This window comes from Oncorhynchus mykiss, chromosome 2 (assembly GCF_013265735.2).
Source record: "Oncorhynchus mykiss isolate Arlee chromosome 2, USDA_OmykA_1.1, whole genome shotgun sequence".
NCBI classification, from domain to species: domain Eukaryota; kingdom Metazoa; phylum Chordata; class Actinopteri; order Salmoniformes; family Salmonidae; genus Oncorhynchus; species Oncorhynchus mykiss.
Genome location: NC_048566.1, coordinates 11,539,059 through 11,564,058, shown reverse-complemented (window position 1 = coordinate 11,564,058; position 25,000 = coordinate 11,539,059). Strand labels below are relative to the sequence as shown.

Here is a 25,000-nt window from a genome sequence, read left to right as displayed (position 1 = left end):
GGTTTAGTGTCTGACCTGATTCTCTGGGTCGTCTCACATCCTGGCTGGTTTCACGGTGTTGGTTGTAAACGCTGTACTGCTGGTGAGATGTGACCCAGTGGGTTTAGTGTCTGACCTGATTCTCTGGGTCGTCTCACGTCCTGTCTGGTCAGTAGCAGGACGGCACGTCTGTCTGTTACCTCATAAACACAACAAAAAGCTGAAAATCTCCGTTATTTTTAGCCGTGGGGGTTTTTAAACCCCGTTATAATTCTGTTAACACACTTGTTTCGTTGGCAGAGTAACTGCAACACCACTACACTATAAATACGTCAACACCTGCACAGCGAGCCAGCGCCGTTCATTACGCACGTCATCCCTGGAAGGTTAGAGGACGCTGTGTGTGTGTGTGTATGTGTGTGTGCGTGTGTGCGTGTGCGTGTGTGTGGACGTGCGTGTTGGTAGGCGTGTGTGATGTGACAGGGAAAGTGAACAGGGTTCTAGCCAAAGGACTTCTGCACCTGTGGGGCCATAGAGAGAACAGATGGATGGATATATGAATGCTGTAATGCTGTAATGCTGGCCCCACCATAGAGAGAACAGATAGATCCTGGCCCCACCATAGAGAGAACAGATAGATGCTGGCCCCACCATAGAGAGAACAGATAGATGCTGGCCCCACCATAGAGAGAACAGGTGGATGTTGGCCCCACCACCATAGATAGAACAGATAGATGCTGGCCTCACCACCATAGAGAGAACAGATAGATGCTGGCCCCACCATAGAGAGAACAGATAGATGCTGGCCCCACCATAGATAGAACAGATGGATGTTGGCCCCACCACCATAGATAGAACAGATAGACGCTGGCCCCACCATAGATAGAACATATGGATGTTGGCCCCACCACCATAGAGAGAACAGATAGATGCTGGCCCCACCATAGATAGAACAGATGGACGCTGGCCCCACCACCATAGATAGAACAGATAGATGCTGGCCCCACCACCATAGAGAGAACAGATAGATGCTGGCCCCACCACCATAGAGAGAACAGATAGATGCTGGCCCCACCACCATAGATAGAACAGATAGATGCTGGCCCCACCACCTTAGAGAGAACAGATAGATGCTGGCCCCACCATAGATAGAATAGATAGATGCTGGCCCCACCATAGATAGAATAGATAGATGCTGGCCCCACCATAGAGAAAACACAGATATGCTGGCCCCACCATAGATATAACAGATAGATGCTGGCCCCACCATAGAGAGAACAGATAGATGCTGGCCCCACCATAGAGAGAACAGATAGATGCTGGCCCCACCATAGATAGAACAGATAGATGCTGGCCCCACCATAGAGAGAACAGATGGATGTTGGCCCCACCACCATAGATAGAACAGCTAGACGCTGGCCCCACCACCATAGATAGAACAGATAGATGCTGGCCCCACCACCATAGAGAGAACAGATAGATGCTGGCCCCACCACCATAGAGAGAACAGATAGATGCTGGCCCCACCACCATAGATAGAACAGATAGATGCTGGCCCCACCACCTTAGAGAGAACAGATAGATGCTGGCCCCACCATAGATAGAATAGATAGATGCTGGCCCCACCATAGATAGAATAGATAGATGCTGGCCCCACCATAGAGAAAACACAGATATGCTGGCCCCACCATAGATATAACAGATAGATGCTGGCCCCACCATAGAGAGAACAGATAGATGCTGGCCCCACCATAGAGAGAACAGATAGATGCTGGCCCCACCATAGATAGAACAGATAGATGCTGGCCCCACCATAGAGAGAACAGATGGATGTTGGCCCCACCACCATAGAGAGAACAGATAGATGCTGGCCCCACCATTTATAGAACAGATAGATGCTGGCCCCACCACCATAGAGAGAACAGATGGATGTTGGCCCCACCACCATAGAGAGAACAGATGGAGGCTGGCCCCACAACCATAGATAGAACAGATAGATGCCGGCCCCACCATTTATAGAACAGATAGATGCTGGCCCCACCATAGAGAGAACAGATAGATGCTGGCCCCACCATAGATAGAACAGATAGATGCTGGCCCCACCATAGAGAGAACAGATGGATGTTGGCCCCACCACCATAGAGAGAACAGATAGATGCTGGCCCCACCATAGATAGAATAGATAGATGCTGGCCCCACCATAGAGAAAACACAGATATGCTGGCCCCACCATAGATATAACAGATAGATGCTGGCCCCACCATAGAGAGAACAGATAGATGCTGGCCCCACCATAGAGAGAACAGATAGATGCTGGCCCCACCATAGATAGAACAGATAGATGCTGGCCCCACCATAGAGAGAACAGATGGATGTTGGCCCCACCACCATAGATAGAACAGATAGACGCTGGCCCCACCACCATAGATAGAACAGATAGATGCTGGCCCCACCACCATAGAGAGAACAGATAGATGCTGGCCCCACCACCATAGAGAGAACAGATAGATGCTGGCCCCACCACCATAGAGAGAACAGATAGATGCTGGCCCCACCATTTATAGAACAGATAGATGCTGGCCCCACCACCATAGAGAGAACAGATGGATGTTGGCCCCACCACCATAGAGAGAACAGATGGAGGCTGGCCCCACAACCATAGATAGAACAGATAGATGCCGGCCCCACCATTTATAGAACAGATAGATGCTGGCCCCACCACCATAGAGAGAACAGATGGATGTTGGCCCCACCACCATAGAGAGAACAGATGGATGCTGGCCCCACCACCATAGATAGAACAGATAGATGCTGGCCTCACCACCATAGAGAGAACAGATAGATGCTGGCCCCACCATAGAGAGAACAGATAGATGCTGGCCCCACCATAGATAGAACAGGTGGATGTTGGCCCCACCACCATAGATAGAACAGATAGACGCTGGCCCCACCACCATAGATAGAACAGATAGATGCTGGCCCCACCACCATTTATAGAACAGATAGATGCTGGCCCCACCACCATAGAGAGAACAGATGGATGTTGGCCCCACCACCATAGAGAGAACAGATGGATGCTGGCCCCACCACCATAGATAGAACAGATAGATGCTGGCCTCACCACCATAGAGAGAACAGATAGATGCTGGCCCCACCATAGAGAGAACAGATAGATGCTGGCCCCACCATAGATAGAACAGGTGGATGTTGGCCCCACCACCATAGATAGAACAGATAGACGCTGGCCCCACCACCATAGATAGAACAGATAGATGCTGGCCCCACCACCATTTATAGAACAGATAGATGCTGGCCCCACCACCATAGAGAGAACAGATGGATGTTGGCCCCACCACCATAGAGAGAACAGATGGATGCTGGCCCCACCATAGATATAATAGATAGATGCTGGCCCCACCATAGAGAGAATAGATAGATGCTGGCCCCACCTTAGATAGAACAGATAGATGCTGGCCCCACCATAGCGAGACTAGATAGATGCTGGCCCCACCACCATAGATAGAACAGATCGATGCTGGCCCTACCATAGAGAGAACAGATCGATGCTGGCCCTACCATAGAGAGAACAAATCGATGCTGGCCCTACTATAGAGAGAACAGATAGATGCTGGCCCCACCGCCATAGATAGACTAGATAGATGCTGGCCCCACCACCATAGATAGAACAGATAGATGCTGGCCCCACCTTAGATAGAATAGATAGATGCTGGCCCCACCTTAGATAGAATAGATAGATGCTGGCCCCACCATAGATAGAACAGATAGATTCTGGCCCCACCATAGATAGAACAGATAGATGCTGGCCCCACCATATATAGAACAGATAGATGCTGGCCCCACCTTAGATAGAACAGATCGATACTGGCCCCACCTTAGATAGAACAGATAGATGCTGGCCCCACCATAGAGAGAATAGATAGATGCTGGCCCCACCTTAGATAGAACAGATAGATGCTGGCCCAACCATAGATAGAATAGATAGATGTTGGCCCCACCTTAGATAGAACAGATCGATGCTTGCACCACCACCATAGATAGGACAGATCGATGCTGGCACCACCACCATAGATAGAACAGATCGATGCTGGCCCCACCACCATAGATAGAACAGATCGAACGGATCGATGCTGGCACCACCACCATAGATAGAACAGATAGATGCTGGCCCCACTACCATAGAGAGAACAGATAGATGCTGGCCCCACCACCATAGAGAGAACGGATCGATGCTGGCCCCACCATATATAGAATAGATAGATGCTGGCCCCACCATATATAGAACAGTTAGATGCTGGCCCCACCATTTATAGAACAGATAGATGCTGGCCCCACCATAGATAGAATAGATAGATGCTGGCCCCACCACCATAGATAGAATAGATAGATGCTGGCCCCACCACCATAGATAGAACAGATAGATGGATAGATAGATGACAGCCAGTCAAACGTGTGGTCAGGGTGGGGGGCTGGGAGGGGAGGGGGGTGACAGCCAGTCAGACGTGTGGTCAGGGTGGGGGGCTGGGAGGGGGGGTGACAGCCAGTCAGACGTGTGGTCAGGGTGGGGGATTGGGAGGGGGGGGGGGTGACAGCCAGTCAGACTTGTGGAGGGGGGGTGACAGTGGTGCCTCTCTCTCTCTCTGTCTCTCTTCATTTCACCTAGGGTTGCATGGCGGCCATTACAGAGGACCCTGACTCACATCCCACTGTGGTTTGTCTCCCCACCACTCAGACTGTGTGTGTGTGTGTGTGTGTGTGTGTGTGTGTGTGTGTGTGTGTGTGTACACCACCACTCAGACTGTGTGTGTGTGTGTGTGTGTGTGTACACCACCACTCAGTGTGTGTGTGTGTATGTGTGTGTGTGCGTGTGTACACCACCACTCAGACTGTGTGTGTGTGTGTGTGCGTGCGTGTGCGTGTGTGTGTGTGTGTGTGTATACACCACCACTCAGACTGTGTGTGTGTGTGTGTGTGTGTGTGTGTGTGTACACCACCACTCAGACTGTGTGTGTGTGTGTGTGTGTATGTGTGTGTGTGTGTGTGTGTGTGTGTGTGTGTGTGTACACCACCACTCAGACTGTGTGTGTGTGTGTGTGTGTGTGTGTACACCACCACTCAGACTGTGTGTGTGTGTATGTGTGTGTGTGTGTGTGTGTGTGTATACACCACCACTCAGACAGTGTGTGTGCGTGTGTTTGTGTGTGTGTGTGTGTACACCTCCACTCAGTGTGTGTGTGTGTGTGTGCGTGCGTGTGTGTATGTGTGTGTGTGTGTGTGTGTACACCACCACTCAGTGTGTGTGTGTGTGTGTGTGTGTGTGTGTGTGTGTGTGTGTGTACACCACCACTCAGACTGTGTGTGTGTGTGTGTGTGTGTGTGTGTATGTGTGTGTGTGTGTGTATACACCACCACTCAGACAGTTTGTATTTTTGCTGGCTCCCGTTGTCCACAGACACTTGCGGCCCTCTGGCTTGGAAGCTCTCTGTCTGGAATGCTATGGTAACGCAGGAGAACTATGGGACAATGCTGGTCCTGTCTCTATTGTTCTCCTGCAGACCCACAGCACATCCCCTCAATGTGGCCTGTCTGTAGTCTGGACCTCCTTCCTCCCGCTCCAAAACAATGCATTACACTTGTGGCCGTTGATGTCGGGTTGTCTTGTTTTGTAGAGACTGAGACTGGGTTCACTACCCTACATACCTCCTGGGATAGAGACTGACTGGTTCACTACCCTACATACCTCCTGGGATAGAGACTGACTGGTTCACTACCCTACATACCTCCTGGGATAGAGACTGACTGGTTCACTACCCTACATACCTCCTGGGATAGAGACTGACTGGTTCACTACCCTACATACCTCCTGGGATAGAGACTGACTGGTTCACTACCCTACATACCTCCTGGGATAGAGACTGACTGGTTCACTACCCTACATACCTCCTGGGATAGAGACTGAGACTGGTTCACTACCCTACATACCTTCTGGGATAGAGACTGAGACTGGGTTCACTACCCTACATACCTCCTGGGATAGAGACTGACTGGTTCACTACCCTACATACCTCCTGGGATAGAGACTGACTGGTTCACTACCCTACATACCTCCTGGGATAGAGACTGACTGGTTCACTACCCTACATACCTCCTGGGATAGAGACTGAGACTGGTTCACTACCCTACATACCTCCTGGGATAGAGACTGAGACTGGGTTCACTACCCTGCATACCTCCTGGGATAGAGACTGACTGGTTCACTACCCTACATACCTCCTGGGATAGAAATTGACTGATCCACTACCTTACATACCTCCTGGGATAGAGACTGACTGGTTCACTACCCGGAATACCTCCTGGGATAGAGACTGAGACTGGCACTACCCTACATACCTCATGGGATAGAGACTGACTGATCCACTACCCTACATACCTCCTGGGATAGAGACTGACTGATCCACTACCCTACATACCTCCTGGGATAGAGACTGACTGGTTCACTACCCTACATGCCTCCTGGGATAGAGACTGACTGGTTCACTACCGTACATACTTCCTGGGATAGAGACTGACTAGTTCACTACCCTACATACCTACTGGGATAGAGACTGACTGATCCACTACCCTACATATCTCCTGGGATAGAGACTGACTGGTTCACTACCCTACATACCTCCTGGGATAGAGACTGACTGATCCACTACCCTACATATCTCCTGGGATAGAGACTGACTGGTTCACTACCCTTACATACCTCCTGTATCTCTGGAGAAGAGAGAGGACAGTAGACTAGTGATTACAGTGGTCCTCTCTGGAGAATAGAGAGGACAGTAGACTAGTGATTACAGTGGTCCTCTCAGGAGAAGAGAGAGGACAGTAGACTAGTGATGACAGCGGTCCTTTTAGGAGGAGAGAGAGGACAGTAGACTAGAGATTACAGCGGTCCTCTCAGGAGAAGAGAGAGGACAGTAGACTAGAGATTACAGCGGTCCTCTTCCTGTCCGGGGGGGTCTGTGTGGGCTCGTGTCTGGAAGTAAGGAATCTGTCATTTTTTACATTAGGAGTTATGTTCCCTCGGTGTGTTTTACCAGGAAACGTTGTTGTGCTATATTAATGGGAACGGCCCTATGACGTAGCGGGGTGGTAGACGTTACACACACAGCCCAGCGGGGGTTGTGTTAATTGACTCACAGCAGGGTAATTTACAGCAATGGGTGGTGTTGTTGCTTCACAGCGATCTGAAACGCTGCGCCACAACTATGTGCTTGGGTTTTTTTTTTTTTTGTCCGTCTGTAATCCCCATGGAAACAGACTGATCCTCTGTGGCCGCCAATACCTCCGGGAAAAAAAAAACCCAGGAAACCCGGCGCAAGAGAGTCTTGCTAGGTGTGTTAATGATTTGTGACACGGGGATCACCAGAGGTATTGATTTTCATCTGGTGACAGTGGTGAGGGCGGGGAGGGGGGGGGGGGGGGGTTATAGACGATGTCCTCATCCTGTCTCCCGGCCACGCTGTTGTCTTAACCTTTAAAGAGCTTTGTAATATGAGCGACAGGCAGATGTTGCTTGTTACAGTCGTTCTCAGCTCTACCTTGTACCTCCTTGACGTTGTTTCTCCCCGATGATGATGAAGGAAAGTTTTGCTTCTCCTGTTACTCGGCGTTCAACAAAGTCTTTGACTTGTGAAATATGTCACAACGAGACCAGTCAGTCACAACGAGACCAGTCAGTCACAACGAGACCAGTCAGTCACAACGAGACCAGTCTGTCACAACGAGACCAGTCAGTCACAACAAGACCAGTCAGTCACAACAAGACCAGTCAGTCACAACGAGACCAGTCAGTCACAACGAGACCAGTCAGTCACAACGAGACCAGTCAGTCACAACAAGACCAGTCAGTCACAACGAGACCAGTCAGTCACAACGAGACCAGTCAGTCACAACGAGACCAGTCAGTCACAACAAGACCAGTCTGTCACAACGAGACCAGTCAGTCACAACAAGACCAGTCAGTCACAACAAGACCAGTCTGTCACAACGAGACCAGTCAGTCACAACAAGACCAGTCTGTCACAACGAGACCAGTCAGTCACAACGAGACCAGTCTGTCACAACGAGACCAGTCAGTCACAACGAGACCAGTCAGTCACAACGAGACCAGTCAGTCACAACGAGACCAGTCTGTCACAACGAGACCAGTCTGTCACAACGAGACCAGTCAGTCACAACGAGACCAGTCAGTCACAACGAGACCAGTCTGTCACAACGAGACCAGTCAGTCACAACGAGACCAGTCAGTCACAACGAGACCAGTCAGTCACAACAAGACCAGTCTGTCACAACAAGACCAGTCTGTCACAACAAGACCAGTCAGTCACAACAAGACCAGTCAGTCACAACAAGACCAGTCAGTCACAACAAGACCAGTCAGTCACAACGAGACCAGTCAGTCACAACGAGACCAGTCAGTCACAACGAGACCAGTCTGTCACAACAAGACCAGTCAGTCACAACAAGACCAGTCAGTCACAACGAGACCAGTCAGTCACAACAAGACCAGTCTGTCACAACGAGACCAGTCAGTCACAACGAGACCAGTCTGTCACAACAAGACCAGTCAGTCTATAAACTGTGAAATTCAGACAGAAATATCCCTGTTCCTGTGATTCTTGTTGTTTTTCTGCTATGAGTCTATAACATGAAGAGAACCAGTCTAATGTCCAGGGTTAGGACTGTTCTGGTACTACCCAGCTTCCACCAGCCCAGTCAGGCTTCCCTCTCTCTCTGTTTGTCTTAGTGTCTGTCTCATTCTGTACTGCAGGCTTCCCTCTCTCTCTGTTTGTCTTAGTGTCTGTCTCACTCTGTACTGCAGGCTTCCCTCTCTCTCTGTTTGTCTTAGTGTCTGTCTCATCCTGTCCTGCAGGCTTCCCTCTCTCTCTGTTTGTCTTAGTGTCTGTCTCATTCTGTACTGCAGGCTTCCCTCTCTCTCTGTTTGTCTTAGTGTCTGTCTCATCCTGTCCTGCAGGCTTCCCTCTCTCTCTGTTTGTCTTAGTGTCTGTCTCATCCTGTCCTGCAGGCTTCCCTCTCTCTCTGTTTGTCTTAGTGTCTGTCTCATCCTGTCCTGCAGGTTTCCCCAACTGGTGGCCCGATGTGATTTTTATTTGGCCTCCAGAGTTTTCTGAGCAAAACAAAAAATACCAACTTGTGAATGTAGTTGATGATCTCTGCTGTGGCCGTGTTAATGGTCCAGCTGGGTTTTTGTGTTGGTTCTGGGTTCCTCCTCCGTTCTGTTCTGTTCAGCTGAGACATTAAGGCATATGTCTCTGTGGAATGACTTGGCTGTGTTTCTTAGTGAACTTCTCCTCGGGGGTGGAGCAGAACAGTAAAACAGGGCCAGCCAAGAGGACATGTTGTTCATTTTATCAGGCGGTGTTGCTCTGTTCCACTCACTGCTGTTAACCTAGTCTCTGGCAGACCAGGCCAGACCAGACCAGGCCAGACCAGGCCAGACCAGACCAGACCAGACCAGGCCAGACCAGGCCAGACCAGACCAGACCAGGCCAGACCAGACCAGGCCAGACCAGACCAGACCAGGCCAGACCAGGCCAGACCAGACCAGGCCAGGCCAGACCAGACCAGGCTAGACCAGACTAGACCAGGCCAGACCAGGCCAGACCAGGCTAGACCAGACCAGACCAGACTAGACCAGACCAGACCAGACCAGACTAGGCCAGACCAGACTAGACTAGACCAGACTAGACTAGACGAGACTAGACCAAACTTGACCAGACCAGACCAGGCCAGACCAGACTAGACCAGACCAGACTAGACTAGACTAGACCAGACCAGACCAGACCAGACCAGGCTAGACCAGACCAGACCAGGCCAGACCAGACCAGGCCAGACCAGGCTAGGGAATAGGGCCCTGGTCTAAAGTAGTGCACTATATAGGGAATAGGGCCCTGGTCTAAAGTAGTGCACTATATAGGGAATAGGGCCCTGGTCTAAAGTAGTGCACTATATAGGGAATATTGCTATGTTCTAAAGTAGTGCACTATATAGGGAATAGGGTTCTATAGGGCTCTGGTCTAAAGTAGTGCTCTATATAGGGAATAGGGTTCCATAGGACTCTGGTCTAAGTAGTGCACTATATAGGGAATAGGGTCCTGGTCTAAAGTAGTGCACTATATAGGGAATAGGGCCCTGGTCTAAAGTAGTGCACTATATAGGGAATAGGGCTCCATTTGGGACCCTTCATTCAGACCTGTGTTGTTGTCCTTCGTGTCCAGAACAGTGGTGTGTCACGTAGGGAATAGGGCCCTGGTCTATAGCTCCATTTGGGACTCACCGTTCATTCAGACCTGTGTTGTTTTCCTTCGTGTCCAGAACAGTGGTGTGTCACGTAGGGAATAGGGCCCTGGTCTATAGCTCCATTTGGGACTCACCCTTCATTCAGACCTGTGTTGTTTTCCTTCGTGTCCAGAACAGTGGTGTGTCACTGTGTTTATCTGCTTGGATTGACGCTGAACTCAAATAAGAGAGTCCGCGACCATTTGAAGTCTGAGGGGAGGGAGACGTTATTGTGTCTGTTCCCTAAAGGTCACGGCCAACCACAGGCATGATAAAAACGGACCGGGGGAGGAGGGGGCCAAGGGGGGAGGAAGGGAGGGGCTGTTGAAATAACAAACTCTCCTCTCCACAGATGGGCCTGAGGTGCTCTCCTGAGGTGTGTGTGTGTCGAGGCTCTCTCCTCTCCTCCAGCCCTCTGTTTCCTCTCCTCCAGCCTTCTCTCTCCGCTCATCTCCTCCGCTCCTCTCTCCTCTCCTCTCCTCTCCTCCCCTTCAGCCCTTATCTCTCCTCTCCTCTCCTCTCCTTCAGCCCTATCTCTCCTCTCCCCTCCTCTCCTTCAGTCCTATCTCTCCTCTCCTCTCCTTCAGCCCTATCTCTCCTCTCCTTTCCTCTCCTTCAGCCCTATCTCTCCTCTCCTCTCCTCTCCTCTCCTCTCCGCTCCTCTCTCTGTTTGCCACTTCTTCCTGGGAGTAATTCCTCAACGCCGCCCGGGATCTGAGAAATGATGTCATTTCCATGTAGAAGGCCTCCTCGGCCGAGCGACGAGGATGATGATCTGGGAGTAACTGAATTGAGGCTTTGATTAGTGGTGTTATTGTAATGGGATCTCTGTTCAGACGAGAGGCAGTGTGGAGTTCACACAGGATCAAAGAGTGTGTGTGTGTGTGTGTGTCTGTGTGTGTGCGTGCGTGTGTGTGTCTGTGTGTGTGTGTGTGTGTCTGTGTGTCTGTGTGCGTGTGTGTGTCTGTGTGTGTGTCAGGGCCCTGACCAGGTACCTCTCAGACTACCTTCCTGACCCCACTCCTAATGTGTGTCAGGGCCCTGACCAGGTACCTCTCAGACTACCTTCCTGACCCCACTCCTAATGTGTGTCAGGCATAAATGCTGTGATTACTGTATGTTAATGTTTGTCTCTTCTCCTCCCCCCCCACCCTCTCCTCCTCTCCTCTCCCCTCCTCTCTCTCCCCCCACCCTCTCCTCCTCTCCCCTCCCCTCTCTTCTCTCCTCCTCTCCCCTTCCTCCCCTCTCCTTCTCCCCCCTCTCCTCCTCCCCTCTCCTCCTCTCCTCCTCTCCCCCCCCCCCCTCTCCTCCTCTCCTCCTCTCCCCCCTCTCCTCCTCCCCCTCTCCTCTCCTCCTCTCCCCCTCTCCTCCCCCCTCCTCTCCACCATCTCCTCCCCCCTCTCCCCTTTCTCCCCTCCCCCCCCCCCTCTCCTCCTCTCTCCTCCTCTCCTCCAGCTCCTTCATATCTGTATAGAGGGCTGGGGTAACTGGCGTTGGTCTGAGGCCTTCAGTGTGGACAACGTGGGGACTCTGTTGAGGACTATTCAATATAAAGGACGGACTGCCTCGCTCATCATCAAGGTGTTGCAGCTCAACGGTGTCCAGAAACAGGTACCGTATTCAATTCAATAAATCTTTATTGTTCCCAAAAGGCAATTCATGTGCAACCCGTCCTCCTGTCGTGCCATTCTGTTTGTCTTTGTCCTCAGTTTACTGTGTTAGTTTAAACCCCTCTAACTAACTAACTAACTAACTAACTAGCAGGTGAACACTAGTCTACACCTTAACTATCAGTTTACTGTGTTAGTTTAAACCCCTCTAACTAACTAACTAACTAACTAACTAACTAACTAGCAGGTGAACACTAGTCTACACCTTCACTATCAGCTGCTGTGTTAGTTTAAACCCCTCTTAACTAACTAACTAACTAACTAACTAACTAACTAGCAGGTGAATACTAGTCTACACCTTCACTATCAGTTTACTGTGTTAGTTTAAACCCCTCTAACTAACTAACTAACTAACTAACTAACTAACTAACTAACTAGCAGGTGAATACTAGTCTACACCTTCACTATCAGCTGCTGTGTTAGTTTAAACCCCTCTAACTAACTAACTAACTAACTAACTAACTAGCAGGTGAATACTAGTCTACACCTTCACTATCAGTTTACTGTGTTAGTTTAAACCCCTCTAACTAACTAACTAACTAACTAACTAACTAACTAACTAACTAGCAGGTGAACACTAGTCTACACCTTCACTATCAGCTGCTGTGTTAGTTTAAACCCCTCTAACTAACTAACTAACTAACTAACTAGCAGGTGAATACTAGTCTACACCTTCACTATCAGTTTACTGTGTTAGTTTAAACCCCTCTAACTAACTAACTAACTAACTAACTAACTAACTAACTAGCAGGTGAATACTAGTCTACACCTTCACTATCAGCTGCTGTGTTAGTTTAAACCCCTCTAACTAACTAACTAACTAACTAACTAACTAACTAGCAGCTGAACACTAGTCTACACCTTCACTATCAGTTTACTGTGTTAGTTTAAACCCCTCTAACTAACTAACTAACTAACTAACTAACTAACTAACTAACTAGCAGCTGAACACTAGTCTACACCTTCACTATCAGTTTACTGTGTTAGTTTAAACCCCTCCTAACTAACTAGCAGCTGAACACTAGTCTACACCTTCACTATCGGTTGACTGTGTTAGTTTAAACCCCTCTAACTAACTAACTAACTAACTAACTAACTAACTAACTAATGGCTGAACACTAATCCACACCTTCAATATCGGTTTACTGTGTTAGTTTAAACCCCTCTAACTAACTAACTAACTAACTAACTAGCAGCTGAAAACTAGTCTACACCTTCACTATCGGTTTACTGTGTTAGTTTAAACCCCACAAACTAACTAACTAACTAACTAACTAGCAGGTGAACACTAGTCTACACCTTCACTATCAGCTGCTGTGTTAGTTTAAACCCCTCTTAACTAACTAACTAACTAACTAACTAACTAACTAGCAGGTGAATACTAGTCTACACCTTCACTATCAGTTTACTGTGTTAGTTTAAACCCCTCTAACTAACTAACTAACTAACTAACTAACTAACTAGCAGGTGAATACTAGTCTACACCTTCACTATCAGCTGCTGTGTTAGTTTAAACCCCTCTAACTAACTAACTAACTAACTAACTAACTAACTAGCAGGTGAATACTAGTCTACACCTTCACTATCAGTTTACTGTGTTAGTTTAAACCCCTCTAACTAACTAACTAACTAACTAACTAACTAACTAACTAACTAACTAGCAGGTGAACACTAGTCTACACCTTCACTATCAGCTGCTGTGTTAGTTTAAACCCCTCTAACTAACTAACTAACTAACTAACTAACTAGCAGGTGAATACTAGTCTACACCTTCACTATCAGTTTACTGTGTTAGTTTAAACCCCTCTAACTAACTAACTAACTAACTAACTAACTAACTAACTAGCAGGTGAATACTAGTCGACACCTTCACTATCAGCTGCTGTGTTAGTTTAAACCCCTCTAACTAACTAACTAACTAACTAACTAACTAACTAACTAACTAACTAGCAGCTGAACACTAGTCTACACCTTCACTATCAGTTTACTGTGTTAGTTTAAACCCCTCTAACTAACTAACTAACTAACTAACTAACTAACTAACTAGCAGCTGAACACTAGTCTACACCTTCACTATCAGTTTACTGTGTTAGTTTAAACCCCTCCTAACTAACTAGCAGCTGAACACTAGTCTACACCTTCACTATCGGTTGACTGTGTTAGTTTAAACCCCTCTAACTAACTAACTAACTAACTAACTAACTAATGGCTGAACACTAATCCACACCTTCAATATCGGTTTACTGTGTTAGTTTAAACCCCTCTAACTAACTAACTAACTAACTAACTAACTAGCAGCTGAAAACTAGTCTACACCTTCACTATCGGTTTACTGTGTTAGTTTAAACCCCACAAACTAACTAACTAACTAACTAACTAACTAACTAACTAACTAACTAGCGGCTGAACACTAATCCACACCTTCACTATCGGTTTACTGTGTTAGTTTAAACCCCTCTAACTAACGAACTAACTAACTAACTAACTAACTAGCAGGTGAACACTAGTCTACACCTTCACTATCAGTTTACTGTGTTAGTTTAAACCCCTCTAACTAACTAACTAACTAACTAACTAACTAGCAGGTGAACACTAGTCTACACCTTCACTATCGGTTTGCTGTGTTAGTTTAAACCCCTCTAACTAACTAACTAACTAACTAACTAGCAGCTGAACACTAGTCTACACCTCCACTATCGGTTTACTGTGTTAGTTTAAACCCCACTAACTAACTAACTAACTAACTAACTAACTAACTAACAGCTGAACACTAGTCTACACCTTCACTATCAGTTTACTGTGTTAGTTTAAACCCCTCTAACTAACTAACTAACTAAATAACGAACTAACTAACTAACTAACTAGCAGGTGAATACTAGTCTACACCTTCACTATCAGTTTACTGTGTTAGTTTAAACCCCTCTAACTAACTAACTAACTAACTAACTAACTAACTAGCAGGTGAACACTAGTCTACACCTTCACTATCAGTTTACTGTGTTAGTTTAAACCCCTCTAACTAACTAACTAACTAACTAACTAACTAACTAACTAACTAACTAGCAGGTGAACACTAGTCTACACCTTCACTATCAGTTTACTGTGTTAGTTTAAACCCCTCTAACTAACTAACTAACTAACTAGCAGGTGAACACTAGTCTACACCTTCACTATCGGTTTGATCCATACTGGTATTAAATTCAGTAACTCTATATGGGTGCAGAAACAGGTCCTGGACATCACAGGACGCTGTCTGAGCTCCCTACCCATCACTTCCTGTTGTGACTGGGTCCTCATTTAACTCTTTAGTCACCACTCATTCCCTAGCAGCTGAATGACACACCTTTACCTTATCAAGAGACGGCTGAATGACACACCTTATCAAGAGACAGCTGAATGACACACCTTATCAAGAGACAGCTGAATGACACACCTTTACCTTATCAAGAGACAGCTGAATGACACACCTTATCAAGAGACAGCTGAATGACACACCTTATCAAGAGACAGCTGAATGACACACCTTTACCTTATCAAGAGACAGCTGAATGACACACCTTATCAAGAGACAGCTGAATGACACACCTTATCAAGAGACAGCTGAATGACACACCTTATCAAGAGACAGCTGAATGACACACCTTATCAAGAGACAGCTGAATGACACACCTTTACCTTATCAAGAGACAGCTGAATGACACACCTTATCAAGAGACAGCTGAATGATACACCTTTACCTTATCAAGAGACAGCTGAATGATACACCTTTACCTTATCAAGAGACAGCTGAATGACACACCTTTAACTTATCAAGGGACAGCTGAATGACACACCTTATCAAGAGACAGCTGAATGACACACCTTTACCTTATCAAGAGACAGCTGAATGACACACCTTATCAAGAGACAGCTGAATGACACACCTTTACCTTATCAAGGGACAGCTGAATGACACACCTTATCAAGGGACGGCTGAATGACACACCTTATCAAGGGACGGCTGAATGACACACCTTTACCTTATCAAGGGACAGCTGAATGACACACCTTATCAAGAGACAGCTGAATGACACACCTTATCAAGAGACAGCTGAATGACACACCTTATCAAGAGACAGCTGAATGACACACCTTATCAAGGGACAGCTGAATGACACACCTTATCAAGAGACAGCTGAATGACACGGGAACACTAGTCTGAGAACTACATCCTGTTTCCTATCCAGTTAGTGGAGTCGTCACCACAGACAGACAGGAATTGATCCAGGTAGTGGAGTCGTCACCACAGACAGACAGGAAGTGATCCAGGTAGTGGAGTCGTCATCACAGACAGACAGGAAGTGATCCAGTTAGTGGAGTCGTCACCACAGACAGACAGGAAGTGATCCAGTTAGTGGAGTTGTCACCACAGACAGACAGGAAGTGATCCAGTTAGTGGAGTTGTCACCACAGACAGACAGGAAGTGATCCAGTTAGTGGAGTCGTCACCACAGACAGACAGGAAGTGATCCAGTTAGTGGAGTCGTCACCACAGACAGACAGACAGGAAGTGATCCAGTTAGTGGAGTCGTCACCACAGACAGACAGACAGGAAGTGATCCAGGTAGTGGAGTCGTCACCACAGACAGACAGGAAGTGCAATATGAAACAGGATATAGAGCAACAACAGATTGAGAACTACATCCTGTTTCACATTACAGTCTGTTGTTACAAACGGGGAAAACTCTGAAAACCCTCCGACCAATTACAATGTCTGCTCACTTCTCCAAAAGAAACAGAAACAGGAAATGTACAAGACGTTAAACGAGATTGATCCGTGTTCATGAAAATGTTACATAAAACACCAAACATTTTTTTTTTACACCAGCTGAATAAACGTACCCCCAAAAAAAAACGTGGTTGAATTGGAACAAACATTTAAATTCCCCACAAATCTGAGACGCCTTCTTCTTCTTCTTCTTCTCTGAAATGTGGAGGCTCTTTTGTTTTGTAAACACTGTCCAGTGTCACACGTCTCTCCTTCCTGCCTGCAGACAAAACAGAACGGCTACGTTCTTATCCTGCTCCGCTCAGACATCTTGTTCTCGTTGGCTCCAACGACATGGGTGTAAGTGTCCTGGTCACATCCAATCCCCCCAACAAACTGCCGGGAGATTGTGACAGCTCCTCACAGCAACGGAAGATGTCTCTGGTCACAGGCTGGCTGTGGGACGTGTGTGTGTGTGTGTGTGTGCGCGTGTGTGTGTGTGTGTGATTACGTGATGGAGAGCCTGTGAGAAGGGCTATAAAGAGATGATTGATGAGCTGGAGAATTCTCTCTCTTTAGAGACCAATCCCTCTCCTCACCACCATTATCAACACCCCCACCCAGAGAACACACACACACACACACACACACACACACACATACTGGGTGGTGGCAACAATCAATTGTGAGCTGAATTAGAAGTGTCAGGAACAGATGAGGGCTTCCTGGTGACTGAGCTGGGTTAGAGCTGGACAGGGGCCAGAGGGAGATGTGGGTTTGGTCCAAAATGGCACCCGATTTCCTATGTAGTGCGCTACTTTGGACCAGGGCCCAGAGGGAATAGGGTGCCATTTGGGCCGTGGTGTTCTGTAGAGTACAGGGAGGAATAGAGAGGGGGGACAGCTTGGCCGTGGTGTTCTGTAGAGTACAGGGAGGAATAGAGAGGACAGCTTGGCCGTGGTGTTCTGTAGAGTACAGGGAGGAATAGAGAGGACAGCTTGGCCGTGGTGTTCTGTAGAGTACAGGGAGGAATAGAGAGGACAGCTTGGCCATGGTGTTCTGTAGAGTACAGGGAGGAATAGAGAGCACAGCTTGGCCGTGGTGTTCTGTAGAGTACAGGGAGGAATAGAGAGGACAGCTTGGCCGTGGTGTTCTGTAGAGTACAGGGAGGAATAGAGAGGACAGCTTGGCCGTGGTGTTCTGTAGAGTACAGGGAGGAATAGAGAGGGGGGACAGCTTGGCGGTGGTGTTCTGTAGAGTACAGGGAGGAATAGAGAGGACAGCTTGGCCATGTGATAGTGATAGTGACAGACACAGTGGCCAATCAGGCTGGGGGACAGCAGCAGGCAGGACCCATACTGACCATCATCCCTGATTAACACGCCACAACTGTGTCAGTGTGTTGGTCAATAACCTGATATATCCAACAAGTCTAGCTTTGACTCTTACATAACCTCTCTCTCTCTCTCTCTCTCTCCCTCTATCCCTCTTTCTCTCTCTCTCTCTCTCTCTCTCTCTCTCTCCCTCTCCCTCTCCCTCTCTCTCTCTCTCTCCCTCTCCCTCTCTCTCTCTCTCTCTCTCTCTCTCCCTCTCTCCCTCTCCCTCTCTCTCCCTCTCTCTCCCTCTCTCTCTCTCTCTCTCTCTCTCTCTCTATCTCTCCCTCTCCCTCTCTCTCCCGCTCTCTCCCTCTCTCTCCCTCTCTCTCTCTCTCTCCCTCTCTCCCTCTCTCCCTCTCCCTCTCTCTCTCTCTCTCTCTCTCTCTCTCTCTCTCTCTCTCTCTCTCTGTCTCTCTCTATCTCTCCCTCTCTCTCTCTGTCTCTCTCTATCTCTCCCTCTCTCTCCCTCTCCCTCTCCCTCTCTCTGTCTCTGTCTCTCTCTCCCTCTCTCTCTCCCTCTCTCCCTCTCTCCCTCTCTCCCTCTCTCCCTCTCCCTCTCTCCCTCTCTCTCTCTCTCTTTCTCTGTCTCTCTCTATCTCTCCCTCTCTCTCTCTCTCTCTCTCTCTCTCTCTCTGTCTCTGTCTCTGTCTCTCTTTCCCTCTCTCTGTCTCTGTCTCTCTCTGTCTCCCTCTCTCTCTCTCTCTCTCTCTCTCTCTCTCCCTCTCTCTCCCTCTCTCTCTAGGTAATCATCTGTGGTCGCCAGGTGATGTGTAGTTACCTCTCTCTCTCTCCCTCTCTCTCCCTCTCTCTCTAGGTAATTATCTGTGGTCGCCAGGTGATGTGTAGTTACCTCTCTCTCCCTCTCCCTCTCCCTCTCTCTCTAGGTAATTATCTGTGGTCGCCAGGTGATGTGTAGTTACCTCTCTCTCTCTCTCTCTCTCTCTCTCCCTCTCTCTCTCTCTCCCTCCCTCTCTCTCTCTCCCTCTCCCTCTCTCTCTCTCTCTCTCTAGGTAATCATCTGTGGTCGCCAGGTGATGTGTAGTTACCTCTCTCTCTCTCTCTCTCTCTCTCCCTCCCTCTCTCTCTCTCCCTCTCCCTCTCTCTCTCTCTCTCTCTAGGTAATCATCTGTGGTCGCCAGGTGATGTGTAGTTACCCCTCTCTCTCTCTCTCTCTCTCTCCCTCTCTCTCTAGGTAATCATCTGTGGTCGCCAGGTGATGTGTAGTTACCTGTCTCAGGACATTGATCTGCGGGTGGTGCAGCACTATGTGAATCCAGAAGGCCAGACGGTGGTGAAGGAACATGTTGACTGTCTGGAGGCTGGGAAGAAGCTGCCCTCCTACGTGCTGGAGGACTCCGAGCTGACAGAGCTGTGTGTCAGAGCCAGAGGAGACGAGGACTGGTCTCGGGATGTCAGACTGGAGAGGAAGGAGAAGGAGAGGGGGAGTAGCTCTGTGGTACAGGCGAGTACAGACACAGATACGCACACACCAGACTCTCTCAATTCAATTCAAGGGGCTTTCTCTCTCTCTCTAAAACTAGGTCTGTAACCTTGGAGGGGTGTAGAGTGTGTTGGTGGACCAGGTTGTTGGTGGACCAGGTTACCTCCTGATGATTAAACTAGGTCTGTAACCTTGGAGGGGTGTAGAGTGTGTTGGTGGACCAGGTTGTTGGTGGACCAGGTTACCTCCTGATGATTAAACTAGGTCTGTAACCTTGGAGGGGTGTAGAGTGTGTTGGTGGACCAGGTTGTTGGTGGACCAGGTTACCTCCTGATGATTAAACTAGGTCAGTAACCTTGGAGGGGTGTAGAGTGTGTTGGTGGACCAGGTTATCTCCTGATGATTAAACTAGGTCTGTAACCTTGGAGGGGTGTAGAGTGTGTTGGTGGACCAGGTTGTTGGTGGACCAGGTTACCTCCTGATGATTAAACTAGGTCTGTAACCTTGGAGGGGTGTAGAGTGTGTTGGTGGACCAGGTTGTTGGTGGACCAGGTTACCTCCTGATGATTAAACTAGGTCTGTAACCTTGGAGGGGTGTAGAGTGTGTTGGTGGACCAGGTTACCTCCTGATGATTAAACTAGGTCTGTAACCTTGGAGGGGTGTAGAGTGTGTTGGTGGACCAGGTTACCTCCTGATGATTAAACTAGGTCTGTAACCTTGGAGGGGTGTAGAGTGTGTTGGTGGACCAGGTTGTTGGTGGACCAGGTTACCTCCTGATGATTAAACTAGGTCTTTAACCTTGGAGGGGTGTAGAGTGTGTTGGTGGACCAGGTTACCTCCTGATGATTAAACTAGGTCTGTAACCTTGGAGGGGTGTAGAGTGTGTTGGTGGACCAGGTTGTTGGTGGACCAGGTTACCTCCTGATGATTAAACTAGGTCTGTAACCTTGGAGGGGGGTAGAGTGTGTTGGTGGACCAGGTTGTTGGTGGACCAGGTTACCTCCTGATGATTAAACTAGGTCTGTAACCTTGGAGGGGTGTAGAGTGTGTTGGTGGACCAGGTTGTTGGTGGACCAGGTTACCTCCTGATGATTAAACTAGGTCTGTAACCTTGGAGGGGTGTAGAGTGTGTTGGTGGACCAGGTTGTTGGTGGACCAGGTTACCTCCTGATGATTAAACTAGGTCTGTAACCTTGGAGGGGTGTAGAGTGTGTTGGTGGACCAGGTTGTTGGTGGACCAGGTTACCTCCTGATGATTAAACTAGGTCTGTAACCTTGGAGGGGTGTAGAGTGTGTTGGTGGACCATGTTGTTGGTGGACCAGGTTATCTCCTGATGATTAAACTAGGTCTGTAACCTTGGAGGGGTGTAGAGTGTGTTGGTGGACCAGGTTACCTCCTGATGATTAAACTAGGTCTGTAACCTTGGAGGGGTGTAGAGTGTGTTGGTGGACCAGGTTACCTCCTGATGATTAAACTAGGTCTGTAACCTTGGAGGGGTGTAGAGTGTGTTGGTGGACCAGGTTACCTCCTGATTATAAAACTAGGTCTGTAACCTTGGAGGGGTGTAGAGTGTGTTGGTGGACCAGGTTACCTCCTGATTATAAAACTAGGTCTGTAACCTTAGAGGGGTGTAGAGTGTGTTGGTGGACCAGGTTACCTCCTGATGATTAAACTAGGTCTGTAACCTTGGAGGGGTGCCCGTGTGTCTAGCAGTGTGCCCGCCAGCCACCCTCTGTGTGTTCTCCTTCACCCAATAGGGAACCGAGGCCGTTGTCAGCGCTGAACAGAACAGAACAGAACGTTGGTTATTGCGTTCATGCCTGGTGTTTTGTCCACAGTAAATGAAGTCCCTAGCTGACGGTAAATTAGGCAGTGTTGTAACGGCCTTGGCACGGTGTAGGTCTTAACGAGGAGTCAGGGGGTCGGAGGGGGAATAGAGCCAGTGAAACGTTAAGAATCGCCTCCCAAATGGCACCCTTATCTCCTACATAGTGCACTACTTTACATCCAGAATCCTGTAGGGGGCTGTTTCTAAAGTAGTGCACTATGTAGGGAATAGGGTTTCATTGAGGGGTTGAACACACGACCAGTAACCATTCTGAAAGGCACATTTTCAGCTTTTAAATCTTCTCAGAGCTGACAGAGTTTAATTGGCTATTATCCCGCGCTAACAGTTAAATTGTCATTGGACTTAACTGTTGGATGGTGTTGGAGTCCTGGAGCTTTGTGTGGGTTCTCTTGTACAACTGCAGGAAACCAGTTGGGAGCCGTGTTGGGTGACAGAAGGTGATGGTGTTGGATGGTGTTGGATGGTGTTGGGAGTCCTGGAGCTTTGTGTGGGTTCTCTTGTACAACTGCAGGAAACCAGTTGGGAGCCGTGTTGGGTGACAGAACGTGATGGTGTTGGATGGTGTTGGATAGTGTTGGATGGTTTTGGACGGTGTTGGAGCTTTGTGTGGGTTCTCTTGTACAACTGCAGGAAACCAGTTGGGAGCCGTGTTGGGTGACAGAAGGTGATGGTGTTGGATGGTGTTGGATAGTGTTGGATGGTGTTGGATAGTGTTGGATAGTGTTGGATGGTGTTGTATAGTGTTGTATAGTGTTGGGTGGTGTTGGATAGTGTTGTATAGTGTTGGGTGGTGTTGGATGGTGTTGGATGGTGTTGGATAGTGTTGGATAGTGTTGGATGGTGTTGGATGGTGTTGGGTGGTGTTGGATGGTGTTGGATGGTGTTGGATAGTGTTGGATAGTGTTGGATGGTGTTGGATAGTGTTGGATGGTGTTGGGAAAATGTGATGAACGTGATGTGACTCAGTGGGCCGTGGGTTAGTTAGGGGGCGTGGGTTAGTTAGGGGGCGTGGGTTAGTTAGGGGGCGTGGGTTAGTTAGGGGGCGTGGGTTAATTAGGGGGCGTGGGTTAGTTAGGGGGCGTGGGTTAGTTAGGGGGCGTGGGTTAGTTAGGGGGCGTGGGTTAGTTAGGGGGCGTGGGTTAGTTAGGGGCCGTGGGTTAGTTAGGGGGCGTGGGTTAATTAGGGGGCGTGGGTTAGTTAGGGGCCGTGGGTTAGTTAGGGGCCGTGGGTTAGTTAGGGGCCGTGGGTTAATTAGGGGGCGTGGGTTAGTTAGGGGCCGTGGGTTAATTAGGGGGCGTGGGTTAGTTAGGGGCCGTGGGTTAATTAGGGGGCGTGGGTTAGTTAGGGGCCGTGGGTTAGTTAGGGGCCGTGGGTTAGTTAGGGGCCGTGGGTTAATTAGGGGGCGTGGGTTAGTTAGGGGGCGTGGGTTAATTAGGGGGCGTGGGTTAGTTAGGGGCCGTGGGTTAATTAGGGGGCGTGGGTTAGTTAGGGGCCGTGGGTTAATTAGGGGGCGTGGGTTAGTTAGGGGCCGTGGGTTAATTAGGGGGCGTGGGTTAGTTAGGGGCCGTGGGTTAGTTAGGGGGCGTGGGTTAGTTAGGGGGCGTGGGTTAATTAGGGGGCGTGGGTTAGTTAGGGGGCGTGGGTTAATTAGGGGGCGTGGGTTAATTAGGGGGCGTGGGTTAGTTAGGGGCCGTGGGTTAGTTAGGGGCCGTGGGTTAATTAGGGGGCGTGGGTTAATTAGGGGGCGTGGGTTAGTTAGGGGGCGTGGGTTAGTTAGGGGCCGTGGGTTAGTTAGGGGCCGTGGGTTAGTTAGGGGGCGTGGGTTAGTTAGGGGGCGTGGGTTAATTAGGGGGCGTGGGTTAGTTAGGGGCCGTGGGTTAATTAGGGGGCGTGGGTTAGTTAGGGGGCGCCCCATGGGACATTTGGTCATTACAGATGTTCCCGTTACAAAAACTCTCGACACCACAGGAAACAAACATGTCGATCTTTCCCCTGTCCGCGGTAGTGTCACGGGTGAACTCTGACCTTGATGACCTTTGACTTGACAGGGTTTTTTTTAGGCGTTTCTGTTTCCTCGTTATCACGTCTAGAATATGAACATAGAATATGTTATCTAGAATATGAACATAGAATATGTTATTTAAAATGTGTTTTTATACTTTTTCACACACTTCTGCTGTCCAACAAGTCAAAGTATTTTATGAAGTCCCGTAAACAGATTTGTAGATGTTATCTCAGGTGCAATGAAATGCTTGTGTTTATAGCTCCAACAGTAATACCTAACTAAATGCTTGTGTTTATAGCTCCAACAGTAATACCTAGCTAAATGCTTGTGTTTCTAGCTCCATCAGTACAGTAATACCTCGTTAAATGCTTGTGTTTCTAGCTCCAACAGTACAGTAATACCTAGCTAAATGCTTGTGTTTCTAGCTCCAACAGTAATACCTAACTAAATGTTTGTGTTTCTAGCTCCAACAGTAATACCTAACTAAATGTTTGTGTTTCTAGCTCCAACAGTAATACCTAGATAAATGTTTGTGTTTCCAGTTCCTATCTACTGTCATTGTTTATTTCCAGGTCAGAGGTGAGATTAGTACCTGTCCTATCTGATGGTGTGTTGGTGTCCTTGCAGGTGCCTTGTTCCAGTGGCTCGTTGCTCTACGTGTGGTGCACCCTGATCACCATGGAAACGGACTCTCACATGCAGCAGAGAGTGGTGAGTATAGCCATCCAGGGTAGGGTCTGATGTGGTACCCTATTCCCTATGTAGTGCACTACTTACTACCAGGGCCCAGAGGGTCCCTATTCCATATATACTGTAACTCTAACTAACACCATCCTCTAACTAACACCGTCCTCTAACTAACACTGTCCTCTAACTAACACCGTCCTCTAACTAACACTATCCTCTAACACCATCCTCTAACTAACACCATCCTCTAACTAACACCCTCCTCTAACTAACATCGTCCTCTAACTAACACCGTCCTCTAACACCGTCCTCTAACTAACACCGTCCTCTAACTAACACCGTCCTCTAACTAACACCGTCCTCTAACTAACACGATCCTCTAACACCATCCTCTAACTAACACCATCCTCTAACTAATACCATCCTCTAACTAACATCGTCCTCTAACTAACACCATCCTCTAACACCATCCTCTAACTAACACCGTCCTCTAACACCATCCTCTAACTAACACCATCCTCTAACACCATCCTCTAACTAACACCGTCCTCTAACTAATACCATCCTCTAACTAACACCGTCCTCTAACTAACACCATCCTCTAACACCATCCTCTAACTAACACCATCCTCTAACTAACACCATCCTCTAACTAACATCGTCCTCTAACTAACACCGTCCTCTAACACCGTCCTCTAACTAACACCGTCCTCTAACTAACACCATCCTCTAACTAATACCATCCTCTAACTAACACCATCCTCTAACTAACACCATCCTCTAACTAACACCATCCTCTAACTAACACCATCCTCTAACTAACACCGTCCTCTAACTAACACCGTCCTCTAACTAACACCGTCCTCTAACTAAAAC

The 25,000-nt window shown here is 48.3% G+C and overlaps 1 protein-coding gene across 6 annotated transcripts in view; it reads left to right on the top strand.

The window, feature by feature from the left end:
- The window catches only part of LOC110513475 (vacuolar protein sorting-associated protein 13B), an 818,772-nt gene that overhangs the window by 726,652 nt on the left and 67,120 nt on the right, over positions 1-25,000 (top strand). For 4 of the 6 annotated variants that reach the window (XM_036938036.1, XM_036938048.1, XM_036938043.1 and 1 more), the window contains exons 45-47: positions 11,803-11,958; positions 19,333-19,602; positions 24,065-24,148. In XM_036938036.1, coding sequence (XP_036793931.1) covers positions 11,803-11,958; positions 19,333-19,602; positions 24,065-24,148 — 510 coding nt within the window. Of the gene's footprint in view, positions 1-11,802; positions 11,959-17,050; positions 18,274-18,882; positions 18,970-19,332; positions 19,603-24,064; positions 24,149-25,000 lie in introns of those variants that run through there. The other 2 variants (XM_036938060.1, XM_036938054.1) reach the window with 2 other exon arrangements.